At 46.9% G+C, this 15487-nt stretch overlaps 1 protein-coding gene across 1 annotated transcript; it reads left to right on the top strand.

Moving 5' to 3' along the window:
• Nucleotides 1–3780: 3780 nt before the first annotated feature.
• On the top strand, nt 3781–12813 carry PHYH (phytanoyl-CoA 2-hydroxylase). Its single transcript, XM_072337266.1, has 9 exons — nt 3781–3970; nt 5770–5825; nt 5985–6095; nt 6289–6454; nt 6799–6880; nt 8028–8209; nt 8675–8824; nt 9703–9834; nt 11803–12813. The coding sequence occupies exons 1-9, from the start codon at nt 3884–3886 to the stop codon at nt 11854–11856; spliced, it is 1020 nt and encodes a 339-aa protein (XP_072193367.1). The 5' UTR covers nt 3781–3883; the 3' UTR covers nt 11857–12813.
• Nucleotides 12814–15487: the final 2674 nt, after the last annotated feature.

The raw sequence follows: 15487 nt of genomic DNA, 5'->3' as shown, positions 1-15487 counted from the left end.
GTTTAGGAGATATGAAAGTTAGTGTGCGTGGGTGCCCACCCACAGTGCAGAAGTTGGGGCCACCTGTAATGCTGGTGTACTTCTCACACTTGAGAGATGCTGGGCTGCAGTGCCTCGGTACGTGGGTAGGGGTTGCCCTAAGCTTGAAGTTTCAGCTGGAGCCAGGATCTGAAGGCAGGACGTTGCCTCTGTAGAAGGTAGTGTTGTTTCCTTTTGTTGCCTGAGTTGTGTTGAAGCTAATGCTGACTTTTCAGCCTGTGCTGTTTCGAGCTATCGTCTGTTGCGTATGTTTAAGATATGAGAACGCTGTTGCCCCATTCTCCAACCTTGAAAGAGGGAGATACGGTAACAAGAAAACAACCCTAATATTTCTAAGGTAAAAACTGCTCATCAGACATACATTCCTTACTAAAAGGAATTATTTCTTCTCACTATCCCCTAGTAAGTAACTGCAATCAACTGTGGGATCTCTGCTGCCTTCTCTTCTTCCAAGTGAACTATTTTCTCAGCCTTTCCTTGTGCAATGTATAGATAAGTCCCATCATTTTGATAGCTTCCCACTTGATTCACTGTGCCTGTGCTTTCCCTGTACTGTAGCACAGAACTAGACACAGTGACAATGCAGTCTTGCAGGTACCTACTGGAAGGAAGGACTCACCTCCCTTGGCCCTCTGGCTGTACTCTTGCTAGCGCAGTTGGCCATTTCCAACCCCATGGCAGTGGCATTGGGTTAAATGATCTTTAAAAGTGGTTTCCAAGCCATTCAACAATTGCAGATGTACACTGCTTGCTCGTATCTAGCTCATCTGTTGAGACTTCTGCAAAGCTGCTGTGTAGCCAGCTGTGCTTCGTACTGCTGAGCGCAGCCCTTTGAGCCCAGCAGCTCAGCCAATCTTCCAACAGTTCTTAAGAGTCTGCCTGTCCCAACAGGGCAAAAACCTTCACAGTGTCAAAGTAAACACTGCCCTACCCCAGTGCCTGGAGCTGTAACTCAGTCTTCTGCAGCACAAGTGATGCTTTGTGTTCTGGGATCTTGCTGCTTGGCTTAGGAACCTGGGAAACCAGAGGACAGACCATACCAGCAATGCCCAAGGCAGGAAGGGTATCAGGTCCCTTGACTTTTTCCATGCCCTTTTTTAATGGCCTCCCTCTAGTTATTCTGTACAGGGTCTGTGTTTTCCTTTGTCTCCTTTCTCCTGCTAATGTGTGCGCAAAAGCCCTTCTTGAAGCTTCTGACAATGAAAAGTGAACTTCTGTGTCGGTGGTAGATTGGGTGTTACTGTCTCATCTACATCTGTTTTCCTTCACATCTAAGTTTAGAAGGCTTATTTAGTTGAATTGCAGCAGCTGCCACTTCCCACTGCAGTAAATTAGGCTTTCAGAAGACCTCATCTTTGGAATTATAGTTCTGATCTTAGTGTGGATTTTAATAGCCAGTTGAGATGCTTATTAAGTTACAATGCTGTGCATTAGACCCGTCTCAGTACCGCCGTAGAAGTCTTGATTGTTTCATTTTTATTAGTTTTGTGATTTAATGAAGTGAAAACATTAAAGCTTAAAAGCCAAATGCAAAACAGCCGTATAAAAATCTTCTATAAAACTTGGTAAACCGACAGACACAGCACTAAAAAATACTTTGCGAAGGCACAGCTGCTGTTAAATGCCATTGGTTTTAATAACAACACAAATGCCATCATCGGCTATCTTAACAAAGAGACTCTTGTTTCTTCTCATAGGTTCATGATACTCGTACAGAGTGTGAATGCAGCCGTCTTGCCGTGTGTGTCACAGTGTGTTTCTCAGCACTGCAGCACAGTGCTGGCAACGCCTGAAATCCATCTTTTATTGTATCAAAGTACGTGTGTGGTCGTGGGCTGTATTAATGTGATGGTACAAACAAAGGGCGGTCACCCCAACCATCCCTTCCCCTGTGCCCAACTGGATGAGGTCTCCTCATCACACCAGGATGTGATGTAACAGGGCGACCCAGTAACACAGGAGTTGCTGACACTACTGGCATTATCCACTAACACTGGCTTGTGCAGCATGAAAAACAATAATTAACAAGGAATAACTGCAATCAGTGCACAGGGAGATGAGCTCTCTGAAGCTTGAACTATTCTTGTTTAAAAACGCACATATGTATGCATGTATATACTTGTCCGTGTGTTTATACGTACATGTCTATGAAAGCATCTTAGTTTTCAAGCTCCTGCATCAGCACAGCAGTTATTAACCACACATCCTTCCTGTTTGTTCTTTTTTTTTCAGACGTGAAAAGCACTTTTGCATAAGATGCTGTTCAGCACATGGGCCAGGAAGAAATTAGCTGTGTTACAACAGGTGTGTGTCGTAATGACGTGGGCAGCGTTGTTTGGCCTCATCTCTGTGATGGGACTCTTGAATTTTGAAACAGATGAAGATGGATTGAGTTCCTGATTGGCTCTGGATTGCAAAGGCGTATCTGCGTATACTGATTACCTATGACTAAGAGTTTTCCTATGGATCAGGAGTCAAAGGTCTGATTTTTATTGCAGTAAAGAGACGTGTGCTGTCAAAGCTGCTGCTGTTGTTCCTTCATCATGCCTGTATATTTGCCTCTGGCTACACACTGTAGTTTTGTCATATGACATTCTTTTTTCTTCTGGGTTCCTAATCTTGTTTGTCCCGCTTGTGTGAACACCTGTGTTCTCTTGTAGTCCCAGAAGGGAGCCACAAAGCAGACATCCATGGCTTCCATGCTGATTGAAATGTGGGTCTGCCAGCCACGAGAGCCAGAAACTGGAATGCAGTTTAGGCCACACACCTTGTCATGGTACACGTTCACTTAAATCATTGGGAGTTTTGCCACTGGTTTTTGAAGGGATTCAGATTTGGGGGGATAGAGGCAAAGTTCAGAATCTCTTACCATCCAAACCTTGCTTTCTGTTTATCTGTAGCACTAACACACTGCAGCTTAATACGTTGAGCTCTTGTTTCATCAAGAAGCTTGTTGACTTGAGCCTCCTGAAGTAGCTGGAATGCAGAGTTGTGGGGTACACCCTGTCATCATGAGATGGCCTGGAGCAACAGCAGACCTACTCTCCTGGAGCTGTACTACAGCAATAATGCTGTGTCTAGAGGAGCAGGGCCTGGATTGCTCATGCAGAAGGTAATGACGAACCAACTGAGCAAGGTTGCGAAGGTTCGCACATAGCAGGGGGGTTGAACTGGATGATCGTTGTGGTCCTTTTCAACCCAGGCCATTCTGTGATAAACGGACTGTCACACTGATTGATGGCACAGGGTAAGCTAAACAATGCCATGAGGGATCTGAATTGGAGTGGTATGGTTCTCAATGGTTTGGTGGCAGCAGGGAACTAACAGAAATGACAACTGTTTGAGCTTTGGTCTTAGATATGATTGTTTCCAGTCCCTTTATATTCTCATTAAATAAGTCAGTTAACTCACAGCGTTAAGTTAGGTGAGAGGCTGCTAACAACAGTCTGGAATGAATATAGCATTTGTAAGCATGCACACATGGGAGATAGAAGGGAATATCCCTGCCAGCTTCAGACGTGGTCTGTGCCCAAGCGCTGCTCTCTGCACAGGGCCGATTCAATCCCTGCAGCTCAATAAGCGCTGACAGAGGAGGAAAAACAGCAATGGGAGATTACGCAGAAGCACGCCCGGAGCTTCCCCGCGCCCTTCCAGCCTCCAACTGTCCCTCCCATCTGCAACCCGTGCCAGCTCTCGGCTCCCGGCAGCCTTCTTTCTGAGCATGCACGGCTGCTGGCGCATGTGCAGCCCAGGCGAAGGCTGCAGAGCATGACGGGGCTCCGCTCCTCCCCGGCTGCGTATAAAGGCTCAGGCTGCGGGACGGGCGCTCTGGCTGCCGGGCGCAATGGAGCAGCTGGGGAAGCTGTCGGGGCCGGCGGCTCGGCTGGACGCCATCCTGCGGCACCTGTCCCCGCGGGCAGCCCCCGCTCTCGTATCCTTTCTGCGTTGGGTGGGAAGGGCCGGCGGGATGTTGGCGCTCCTGGGGTGGGAGCTGTGCCTCCAAGCAGGGATGCAGCAGGGTTGTGGCGTGCCATGGAGTTCTGCCTGGCCTTTCGGGCTCAGCAGCCATCCCAACACAAAGCTTTTCGCTGCCTGCTGTTTCCTCCCTAGGCTGCAGCCCCATAGGTTGGGCACGGGGCTGTGTGCGCACCTTGGCATCGTTCCCCGGCACGTGGCTTTGTTTGCTTATTTTTCAGGGTCGGACCATAAAGCGCGATGGAAACATGACAGTATTCATGTTGCAGGTGCCTGCACAGTGTGCGTGTGTCGGTGTGCAGTGATGGGAGCAGCGAGCAGGAGGATTTATCCTTAAGATTAATGGGTTTGAGGGAAACGAACCCTGCAGGGAACCCTCTATGTCTGGAGCCAGTTTACACGTGCTGCTGTTTGTAAATCCAGCCTTGAAGGCTGTAATACAAAGAGATTAGGACAGAATCGTGATTAAACTGGGCTGGAATGAGAAGGGTATGTGGGCAAAGGAAATGGCAGAAGCCAGAGGAGTAGCTTTGATTTATGCCCGCTCGGTGTACTGGCTTTGTTTCAATCTGTGGGTCTGGTGAACGTGGCACGTCAGTCACTTTTCCTCTCTTTCATGAATGGAGAAACATCTTCCTCTTCTATTTGCTCTTAGGGATTGGTGTGCTTGAGACATGAATATTCATAAGGTTGTAACCTGCATATTGCAAGATCGGATATATCTACACAACAGTGTGAGGGGGAAATAGCACGCAGGCTGTAGAATTAAAGGCCACCCCAAACTTGCAGGCAAATGGGAGATTAAGAAAGCGGCCACACAGCTGGTGTTATTTGGGTGTTTGACTTCTTAGGTCACGTACCAGTGGTGCTGGTAGAGCTCCTGGGGATTCTCCCACTGTAGTTGACTCCCAGCATATGGACTGTAGGTGAAACTGATGACAGAACCTACTTCTTATACTAGGAGAGCTCATGCCTTTACGGCACGTGGGAAAGGTTGTGGTGAGCCATGGAGGAAGGTCTTCAATCTCTTATAAAATAACCATAAAGTTCAGGAGTCTCCCAGTCAGACCAGCACAGACACGAAGATCCACTTGATCATAATCCTTCTTGTTGTCCTGGGTCAAGTTTCAGTACCGTTGTGCAAAGCTGTTGTGTGTGTCCATTATCGAGTGATGCTTAATTGTTCTGTGGATGAGGTTGTACTGTCTCTGCATAAGAGAATGCAGGCTTTCTTCTGTCTGGGCTTCCCCTATGAGGCTTGGAGGGATCTGCTCTCTGCAGTAACTGGAGGTAGAGCAGGTCTGCACCGCCGCCATGTATGAATGTGAAGTCCCAGGTTCATCTCATTTGAATTCTGGCTCTGAATTTGGCACAGCAGCAATTGGAGGGGAGAGATTGAAAAGCACCTCCAGGGGACAGCACAGGGTTTGGGTAGGTTTGACTGTTCTCTGGAGTATAAGGAAGATTAGGCAAGTAAACATCTCCAATGAGCATCTCCTTAAATATCTTTATGTTCTTGGAGATAAACCCTCTGGCCTCCTTTGGAGTCTCAGGCATTGTACTGACTTTCCTATATGTGTGGACAAGGCTGTACTATTCTGCTGTGTTACAGCTCTTTGCCGGGCATGCTTCTCAGAAGATGGGAAAGCAGGGTGTCCAGCACAGCACATGCTTTTGTTGTGAACCATACTGTAGGATTCAGGATGTGTAGCTGTTCTACTCTTTTGTGCTGGAGTTCCTTGATTTTCATTCCAGACATTCAATCCTACTTCAGCACAAGTTAGTGCTGTTCATCAGCCGGGGAGGTTTCGGTAAGTTATAACCTCCTTTGTGGAGGGAGGAAAAGCCAAACTAACAACAGAACCTGCCATGGGGAGGATTTCTCACTGATTTCCTTCAGGCACAGGTTGGGGATCTGGTGCTCCCGTTGTACCTGCTGTGCACTAATGTGTTTCCCTTGTGTTCCCCAGCTTTACTCTGGACAATGGTATCCTGACTACAGAGCAAAGGCAGTTCTATGAAGACAACGGTTATCTGCTCATTAGGAAGCTTGTTTCTGATGAAGACATTGAGCGTTTCAGGTACAGGATGCTTTAAGGTGCTTGTGGGTCTTATGTACAGCAGTATCCTGGGGAAGCTTTAGGAAGCCAGATGAGGTTGGGCTTTAACTGGATGTGTGTACGTGGTGTTGCTGGATTCAGTGTGTTTGAGGAGGGTCGTTTGGCCAAAACTAGTGAAAACATGCACCATCTTCTTATTCCGTCTCCGTTTCAGGAAGGAGTTTGTGAGGATCTGTAAGAAAGAGGTGAGGGTTCCTGGAGCCATGATTATGAAAAATGAGGCCCTGAGATCCCAGTACGGCCAGACTGAAAGCGTCGTTAATAAAGTGCAGGACTTCCAGGAGAATGAGGAGCTGTTCAGATACTGTACTCTGCCACAGGTAAAAAAGAAACAAATACAAACAGAACGGCTGTGGAACAGTATATATGAATTTATTGGGGTTTTAATGCCTACCTGAAGAAACTGTTTTGGTTGTGCTGAAGCCATATCCATTATCCTTAAAGCCTCTGCATGTCACTCCCATAAGCATATTTATGAGGGAAGATATTAAACTATCCTCTATCTGTTCTGCATGAACATGAGATGGATGGAGGCTTGGAGGGGAAACTTGAAGCAAAGTTCATCGGCTCCTGTGGCGGGTGACCCACCTGCTGTGCCCTCATCCTCAGCAGTTTCATCTCTCATGTTTCTGATATACTTTTCTAATGTCGTCTTCCCCTGTAGATCCTCAAATACGTTGAGTGCTTCACTGGGCCCAACATAATGGCAATGCACACCATGCTGATAAATAAACTTCCAGATTCTGGTAAGGAGATCTTGGGAAAGAGAAGTACAGAAATTAATGTGCGTATGTTGTTTATCTGGCCAGAACTGAGGCACCTTTTGGTATAGGTTGTTTTCTTTAAATCACGCCTTACTGTGATAACATTCATTGTATTTCAATTTCAAGTGTTTTTTTTGTTGTTGTTGCTGTTGTCTGTTTTCTCTAAAGACTGTTATTTTCTTGGCTGCACCACTGATTTTCAGGGTGGGCCAGCGAGCTCCTATTCAGCCAGCTGCACTTGCACAAAGGCTCGCTGTTGGAAACATGACATGCTTTTAAGCTTGACTTTTCAAAGGTGTTGAAAATAAGTGCTTCTGTGGACCTCGGTGAAAGGCAATAGATACAGAGATGATCCTTTGCTCGGAGTTTATATGCTCCTGACCTCACTGCCAGTTGGTGCGCGCCCCGTGGTTCGATATGAGGATGTTTGAACATATGCTAAAAGAAGGATTTTTGAAGCCTGGATTTGGCTGCTGCTGGAAATTCAAATCATACCTGATATGAGAGCGATGAACAGGGAGATGTCCTGGCTTTGTCTGTCCAAGGTGTAAACTCCATGGCAAAATGGCTAGACCCAGTGCTTGGGTTGACTTTCTGGGGAGATTTAAAACAAGAAGAGAGAATAAACACGTTGGCGCAGCTCAGGGAGGGTCGATTCTGCTTACAACACAGCAGTAGATCAAATGACTTGGGATAGCCTTTCCAGAGCTGCTGTTGAAAGTCTTTGTACTGGGAGAAGTTATGCAATACTGTGTAGGTTAAACGTTCACAGATTGGACAGCAGCCACGAAAGGCAAAAGCGCGGTGAGTGGATGGTGGAGGCCACCAAAAGGAGGAGTCTTCTGAAGGGTCACACAGCCGGGCAGCCTCCTGGCACACACTGTGTTCTTATGCCATCGCTGACGTAAGTGCACAGCTTTGCTTTTGGTCTTGGACTCTAGGGATGAGAGCACAAGCTAACTCATTTCATTTCCAAATCGGTGATGGTCTGGAGCATATGTAAAATCAGCAAAGCCTTCGTGCTTGCAAGCAGTATCTTCTTCAGACATGATAGGAGTGCAGTGTCTTCATAGGAAGGAAGAGACCATGCCTTGTTTGTTAAGTTGAAGATTTTGGCCTTGTGTTGCAGATAAACAGACTTTTCTCCACCCCATGCATCAGGACTTGCACTATTTCCCATTCCGGCCGGCAGACCGCATCGTGTGCTCCTGGACTGCCATGCAGAGGGCTGATGAGAACAACGGGTGCCTCGTTGTCCTGCCAGGGACGCACACGTTACCCCTGAAGCCTCACGGCTATCCAGAGTGGGAGGTAGAGTTACATGGAGGCACTGTGTGTGTTGGGACTGCGCTGCAGCTGGGGAGGGTTCACATGGGGAGGTGGTGAGCATGTCAAAGCTGAGGCTTCCAACCATGGCTCTTCTGTCTGTCCAAACACTCACTGTTGCTTTTTGGCAGAGTTGCTTAGTTTACTTCACTCCATATAACTTAGCAGTTGCTCTCTAGAACCTGCGCAGATTTGCTCTTGTACCCAACTTCACATAAAGCCCTGTAGAGTGAGGTTACTTTGTTTCTTCATAAGAAATGCCTGGTAAATCATAGAGAAATGTTGGCCTGCTCTCCAAAATGCTCCCCAAGCTTTGAACCTGGGTGTTGGAGGGGATCCTTTATTTTATTATTATTACTTTATTATTATTTTATTATTTTATTATTATTTTTATTATTATTACTTATTATTATTTTAACTCAGCTTTTTATTTTACTTTATTTTTCCTAGGGTAAAACAAACAAACTGTTTCACGGGATACTTGATTACAATGAGAAGAGTCCCAAGGTTCACCTTGTCATGGAGAAGGGAGACACAGTGTTCTTCCATCCCCTGCTCATTCACGGCTCCGGGATAAACAAGACATCAGGTTTTCGAAAGGTAAGAAACCAACTAATGCTCTGTTTATTTATATTTAAGCTGATCAAAATATTACCTCACCTCTCCCCTTAGCAAGCTGGGTTAGAATCATAGAAGCAATGATAGCAGCTTAGTGGGGTGACATTCCATGCTCCTGCAATCCTAAAAGCAGAGAGAGCACATCAGCTATTGGGAGTCTCATCTGCTGGCTCTCTCCTCTGCAGTGGAGCCATAACTTTGTTTAGCTTCCCACAGAAGCACAGGAGCTTCGCCATTCATCTGCATTTGGTGTGAATTAATGAGTTCTTGGGGTTCCCTGAACAAGTTCTCTTTGAAACGTCATGATTTTGCTTGCTGCTGACATAGCTCTTTATCCAGTTTTCAGTTGTTGAGTTCTCCTAGACTTTGCTTAACCACAAACTGATTACAGGATCTGTCATAGAGCTGCTCTGACTCCAGCTTCTCTGATTGCTGGTTTAATTGCTGATGATCTGAGATCAAGTAGGCAGTGCATTGCTTGCTGTCAAGAGCAATAACGTGACTTGTGCTGTTCAACACTCAAGTGAAATCTGGGCACTGCGCTCAAAGCTTATAAAAACTTAAGATGGAAAGCTTAGTGCTGCTTTGTCGTTTCCAGGGTGTCTGGAAGCATCCTGCCTAATTCTGGTGTGTGGAGGTAGAGGGATGGGAAGAGGGGAGAAAGAAGAGCATGTGTGCAAGAGTGTTTCCCCAGGGATAAAGGAATAAGAGGAATAATCTGAAAGGAGGAAGGAATTTGCTGACTTGGTCAGTAAGGAGGGTGTGGGGTGTCTATCATCTGGGACACAGGAGCTTTTTCCTACCATTTTCTTTCTCTGCAATCAATTTGGGAATGAGTGATGGCCCGTTTCCTCACACAGAGCATAAGCTGCCACTTTGCCAGCTCAGATGGTCACTATATTGATGTCAAGAACACAACCCAAGCAGACCTGGAGAAGGAACTGCAAGAAATGGTCCACAAGAGATACGACATGCCTGGTCTGGAACTCAAGGTAAGATTTTGATATATGTGCTTCCTTACCATCCAGGTTGGTCTCTTTTGCTCAGCTTCTCTGATACAACAATTCTGTTGTCTGGTGTCACATATGGGGCCTGGCAGAATAAAGGGTGCAGAAGTCTGAAAGTGGCTGCAGGTTTGGGGTTGTTTTTGACCTTTTGCTGCTAAGACTTCTTGTTGTCTGGCTGTCTCTGCTGGATGGAGGAGTGATCCTGCTCTCCAGGTGTCTCCTTCATGTCCTTCGAGCTCTAGAAGTTCCTCCTGCAGCCCTGCTTATCAAAACAGGTTTTGTGAATGTACCTTGGTCCCTTGCTCTGCAGGCAGGATTATCACAGAATCAGAATGGCTCAGGTTGGAAGGCACCTTAGAGCTCATCTCGAGTTTGTGCAGACTGTCAGCACTTCTTGAGGTGACTGCAGCTGGGGTTGTGTAAGTGAGGAGGAGCCATGCACTCTGCAGCTCCGAGGCTGCTCACATTTGCTGCTTACACCAGAAAGCTTTAGGCTTTCTGACCAGACAGCCCAGCAGGGAGGATGAATGACACAAAGCAAGGAGGCTTATGAAGAACTTTACCCTTCTCCGCATCCCTCAGCTCCAGGTTTGTCCTGAGGAGTGTGTCTGAACCAGAGCTCTTTGCAGTTGTGTTTGGACTATTTATCTCTTGCCCTGAATTTGCACTAATGAGGTGCAGTGAATTCTGTGCTTGGCCGCAGTTCTCATGGGTTCAGCTCCTACTGGCAGGTGTGTTTTCTATTTAAAAACAAGGGGCCACATCTCACTGCACAAGTTGGTTGTTGTTGTTAAATATAATCCTGTATCAGTTGTTTAGAGCTGAGACTACAGCAGGAACGCAGGCGATGATACACATCTGCCTCAGAAAGATAAACAAATGGGTGTAATGGATTCTTGCTAAATAACTGAAACCATTGCGTAAAATAGAAAGCAAATCTAAAGTCTTCCAAGGTTCAGCCACTGGAAGGAAAATAAACTTTGTTGCGGGAATTTCTTAATCCACAGCAGCTCACAAACACGTACACATCCAGTAACAAGGCAGCAAAGCCTGCGTGGGATGGGCAGCACGTTCCTTTTCAATCCGTGCAATATGTGGGGTGTTATGGAGGAGGGCTTTTCTTCACGCTGTTGGCTTGTTGTTTATTTTCCCAGAGTGTGCCAAGGTAGGGCTGGGTGTCAGCCTCTGTTTGGCAAGCCTGGACTTAATTATTGTTTGTACAATTCCAGCTGATTGACTTTTGATACCTGCAGTTAGTTAAGTTGCCAGTGAAGTCCAAATGGATACAAAGGGAGGCTCATTCCAGCTCATGAGCTGGAAATAAGCGTGTGCCCATTTGACTTAGATGAGGCTGTGTTTTCGTGTAGCTTTATGCTTTTCTTTAAAGCGTTCTCCCAAGAAGTGTGCCCAGATATCAAATTTTGCCTTCCCAAGACTAATAATGAGATCTCGGCAATCCTTGGGAAAGCAAGATAAGAACTTGCCCAAGGCTTATCTCTGTGAAGTAAACAGCAGGCTTCCCTCTCCTTTGCAGTCTTCAGCTGTGTCTGCTCAGAACTTGGTTCCTGGCTATTGTATTTGTATGTAGTATTTCCAGCTGGTTTCTGTTGCACGAGGAATGGTGCATGTGCGTGTGCAGCAGTGTGCAAGATGGCAGTCTGTGAGCTTTTATAGTCGCCCAGAAGTGCACAAGGGAGGCACTGTGTTGTTCAAGCAGGTTAGGGCACCTTCAGCAAGGATCATTCCCATTGTGTTACTCATGTTTTCCCTTCTGTCACCTGCCAGAACTGAGTATGGGTATCTTCCAGCCTGTGTCAGAGCTGCAGATGATCCCCTTCCCGCAGGTAGAAGCCGTGCCTCAGCCCTAATTTTGGCTGTATTTGGTTCTTGATCTTTAGGATTTGAAAGGATGCTCAGTGTCTCGGTGTGATTTGTCTCCTTTTTGTCTTGAAGGATATTTGGACCTTCAGAGCACGAGTTGTACAAGGGGAAAGAGTGAATCTGTAGAACAACCTGCGAAGACCAGGATGGAAAAATGTGCCTATATGAGCTGCTGTGATGGGAAAGCACTGACCCTACATCAGCAGTTGGAATTCTGCGCGCTTTGTTGACCTCTGTGTTGGTAACTTAGCCCAATGCTGCACTGCTAAATGGTTTTATGCTAATACAAAGTAATTGCACTGAGGCTGAAACAGCTGATGTACGTCAAGGAAAATCTAACCTAGAAAAGCAGATTTGCTGTGGTTCTTTCAGACAATCAAAGAATAATGGTCTTTAAAGACCACCTTGATCTTTTTGATGTCTTCGCTCTCATTTTTAAGGTTTCTCCTGTGACAAACCTTTGAGCTGATGCTATCTCAGATTTTTATGCAAGGATTTATGCAACTGTATGTGATTTTTAAACTGCCCAACGTCCTGTTCTATGCAAAGGAAGCTCAGGGAGAGTCAGTTTCATGTGAGCCTTCAGTACAGGATGAGCTCACATGGGAAGTCATACTGATACCAGCAGAAGGAACCTGCAGGGAACTGGGTAAAGGGAAAGCAGCAGCTTGGATAGAAAAACAGGTGGAGCAGAATATTACGGCTTGCACAGTTCCTCAGACATGGCCTGGTGCGGTGCGGTAGCTAACCAAGCAGCACTGGCACAAGGGAAACGTGTGTTTGATAGAGCTGGAAACCACTGAGCCTACAGAGCATCCTCCTGTTGGCCTTACACAGCTGCTGTTGGGCTGTGTAAAACAAGGGAGTCCTGCTCTGAGGCTGGCAGTTTGGTAAGCGTGCCTTTGGCATTGCCTGGTCAGAAGGTGGTTAGGATCCCCTCAGGATGTACCGGGTGGCAGGGTGGATTGATGTGCACTGAAATGATCTCTCGCCTTTTATAGTGTTTTTCCTTGACTTCTGAAGGATTCTTCTGCTTTCAGAATCTGTTTTTGGAAACAGTGATTAAACGCGAGCAAAATGACACCGGGAGGCTGTGTTGTGTTATTGCCATTCAGAAATCCTGTTGATGCATATGGGGCTGTATACCCTTAATGCTCTTCCCTTCCACCTGGTAAAGGCACCAACAAGGTAGCAAACCCTGCTGCTGCATCCCAGACCTGCAGGGACGCCTGCTTTGAAACACCCTGAAGCTTCTCAGCTTGATCTTCACTTGCTGTTTGACCTGAGCAGATGAATTCTGGTGTCTGGAGGCTCTGCTCAGCCCTGCTGGTGCTCTCTGGGGTCTTTTTGAGCACCTGAGTATCCTGTCCAGTTCCAGGGGCAGGGTCTGTGCTGTTGTTGCTACACGTGTAGCAGAGCTGACTGCACATTGAGCTGTGGCTGCAGAGAAGAGCTGCAGGCGTCCACCTGAGTCTCTGTGTTTGTGCTTCCAGACTCTTGAGTTTCCCTTGCTGGAACTGTGTAAGAGAGAAGGGAAGGGAGAACTTTGTGCATCAATGGGCTTAGGCTGAAGTTTCCTCTTTCAGAGGAACGAAGATGCTGAAGACCTTTTAGATCATTTAAACTCTGCACTCATCCTTCGTGGTCAGAGATGTGCTTGCTTCTTCCTACAACAGGTCCAGCATACTTCAGAGGTGAGGTCACCCAACATAGTGCCAGTTCAGCTCACCAGCACGTTTGTAATGCAGAGGGCTCTGATCCCTTCCCCCTGGAATGGCTGTGGGTACAGCTGGGCTGACCAGGGCTCCTCGGCTCCTTCCCAGCCCAAGCCCATGGGTGCAGTGGGACCTGGAAGTCCTGGTTGCTCTTCCACCCAACCTACAACGATAGGTATCCAAAACACACATAGACAGCTGCAGGTGTGATGAAGAGCACATCAGCATCTCTGGATGCAGCTTTTGAGATGCTGATGGTTTAGAAGTGGTGGAAGGGAAGCCAAGGATTGGGTACCAATGCATTCTCCCTTATTCAGCTGTCTGCACTTGCAGGAAGCTCCGCTGGTTAAGGCACTTTGTGAGGCTTTACACATTGAAAATAAGAGCTGCTGTATAGCCTGATACAAGGCAATAGATGCGGAGGAAGGCTCTTTTTTTAAAGTTCAGATGTGTTGTTCCAGACTAAGAATTCAGACATCAGATTGAATCTGTGCCTCCTGCCCTCCCTGACAGCTGGTGCATGCTCAGCGCTTCGGGAGGATGGCACTTGAACAGGAGCCAGAGGAAAGGTTTTTGAAGCCTGGTTTTGGTGCCTACTGCTGCAGATCAAAGTTGTATGTTCGTACAAGAGAAATGGGGGGGGAAAAAAGGAAGCTTAATGAACCATATTATGGGCTTTCAAAGCTGATTCAGCCCTTCAGAAGCTTTCGCAGTTTAACGAAGCTGAGACCGGAGCCGTTTCCTTTGCCGAGGTGTCCAGACTCCATGCAGGCTCATTGTGCAGTTTGGTGGTGCAACTCCACCAAAAGAAAGGATGGTTCCTGATGGAAAGTTTCATGACCTGACCCAGCACTGGAGATACGCTCAGCCCCTCGTGCTCTTCTCCCTTCTCTCCAATAGGAGGCGTGTATTCTTCATCACTTATGTGTGCTCTTTGAGGAAAGCAGTGGGTAACCATTGTTGTGTCTCTTCTACATGGATAAGCTGCTATTGTTCTCATTTTGCTGAATCCTTTCATGTCTGCCTTGGTTTTGAGGCTCCAGCAATCAAACTTTCCCGTGGGCTGCTTGATTATCTTGAGCTCCAGGGCTCACCTCGTCATGGAGCACAGGGATACAATGTTTTTCCCTCCCCTGTGTATTCAGAGCTCCAAGAAAGCAAGCCATGAGTGTTCCTCAAGACAGGAAACTACCTCTAAATGCAGTTATCAGTGTTTATTTCTTTGGCTTGTACAGTGAACTCCATTAAGCTCTGCTTAATCAAGGGCTGGTTATAAAACCACTTGCCTGCAGGAGGTGCGAGCAGAAGCTCCACTTTGAAGTGGCCTCCCAAGGCCAAGGTGGGAAGGCTCAGACTCAGGATGTGCCTCAGCATCAGCCTCTGAGCAGGGAGTGCCACCTCTTACAGCCACACGTGTGGGCTTTCTGCCCTGTGTAAGTAACCTGACCAAGTCCTGCATTGCAAAATCTTTGTGTGCTAATACAAAATAATTGCACTGAGGCTGAACAGCTGCTGCACTTCAAAGAAAACCTGACCTACAAAGAAAAACGATGGCAGGAGGAGATGTGCTTCAGTTCTTTTTTTTCCCCCTCTAATATCTCTTGATATATCTATTTTGTTGCCCCACTCCCTCATTGACTGCTGGATTTAAGCAAAGCAATCTGTTTTGGTACCCACACCCTGCTTTTGCATGCAGGGATCAATGGATATCATTGCTTTCAGTCCTCCCCTCAGAAGGAGGTATCTGCCTTACCTCTGACAGCTTCATTTCTGCAGAACTTCCTTTCCAGTGGCTGGACAGGAAAGCCGGCAAAAACCCTGAAGCTTTCAGCTCCCTGCCTGAAGGCTGATGGAGAATTTCCTTGCTTTTGTGGACTCCAAATGAGTAACACCTGTCTGAATGGAAAAGAAAACACAACTGAAAACACAACTGCCTGGGTGCCGCTTATGGACCACGAACCAATTTCTTTTGGTGATAAAGAACTCTCAAGGAAAAGGAAGATCCTCTTCCTTACAGAAATGAACCCATCCAAAGCCAGGGA

This window comes from Excalfactoria chinensis, chromosome 1 (assembly GCF_039878825.1).
Source record: "Excalfactoria chinensis isolate bCotChi1 chromosome 1, bCotChi1.hap2, whole genome shotgun sequence".
Classification (NCBI taxonomy): domain Eukaryota; kingdom Metazoa; phylum Chordata; class Aves; order Galliformes; family Phasianidae; genus Excalfactoria; species Excalfactoria chinensis.
Note: the sequence above shows the minus strand (reverse complement) of the source record. Positions and strands in the feature narration are given on the sequence as shown.

Coding starts and splice junctions, on each gene's coding strand:
- PHYH (XM_072337266.1), top strand. CDS start 3,884: ATGGAGCAGCTGGGGAAGCTGTCGGGGCCGGCGGCTCGGCTGGACGCC. Junction 5,826..5,984: donor CATCAGCCGGGGAGGTTTCG/GTAAGTTATAAC, acceptor TGTGTTCCCCAG/CTTTACTCTGGACAATGGTA. Junction 6,881..8,027: donor AAATAAACTTCCAGATTCTG/GTAAGGAGATCT, acceptor CTTGTGTTGCAG/ATAAACAGACTTTTCTCCAC.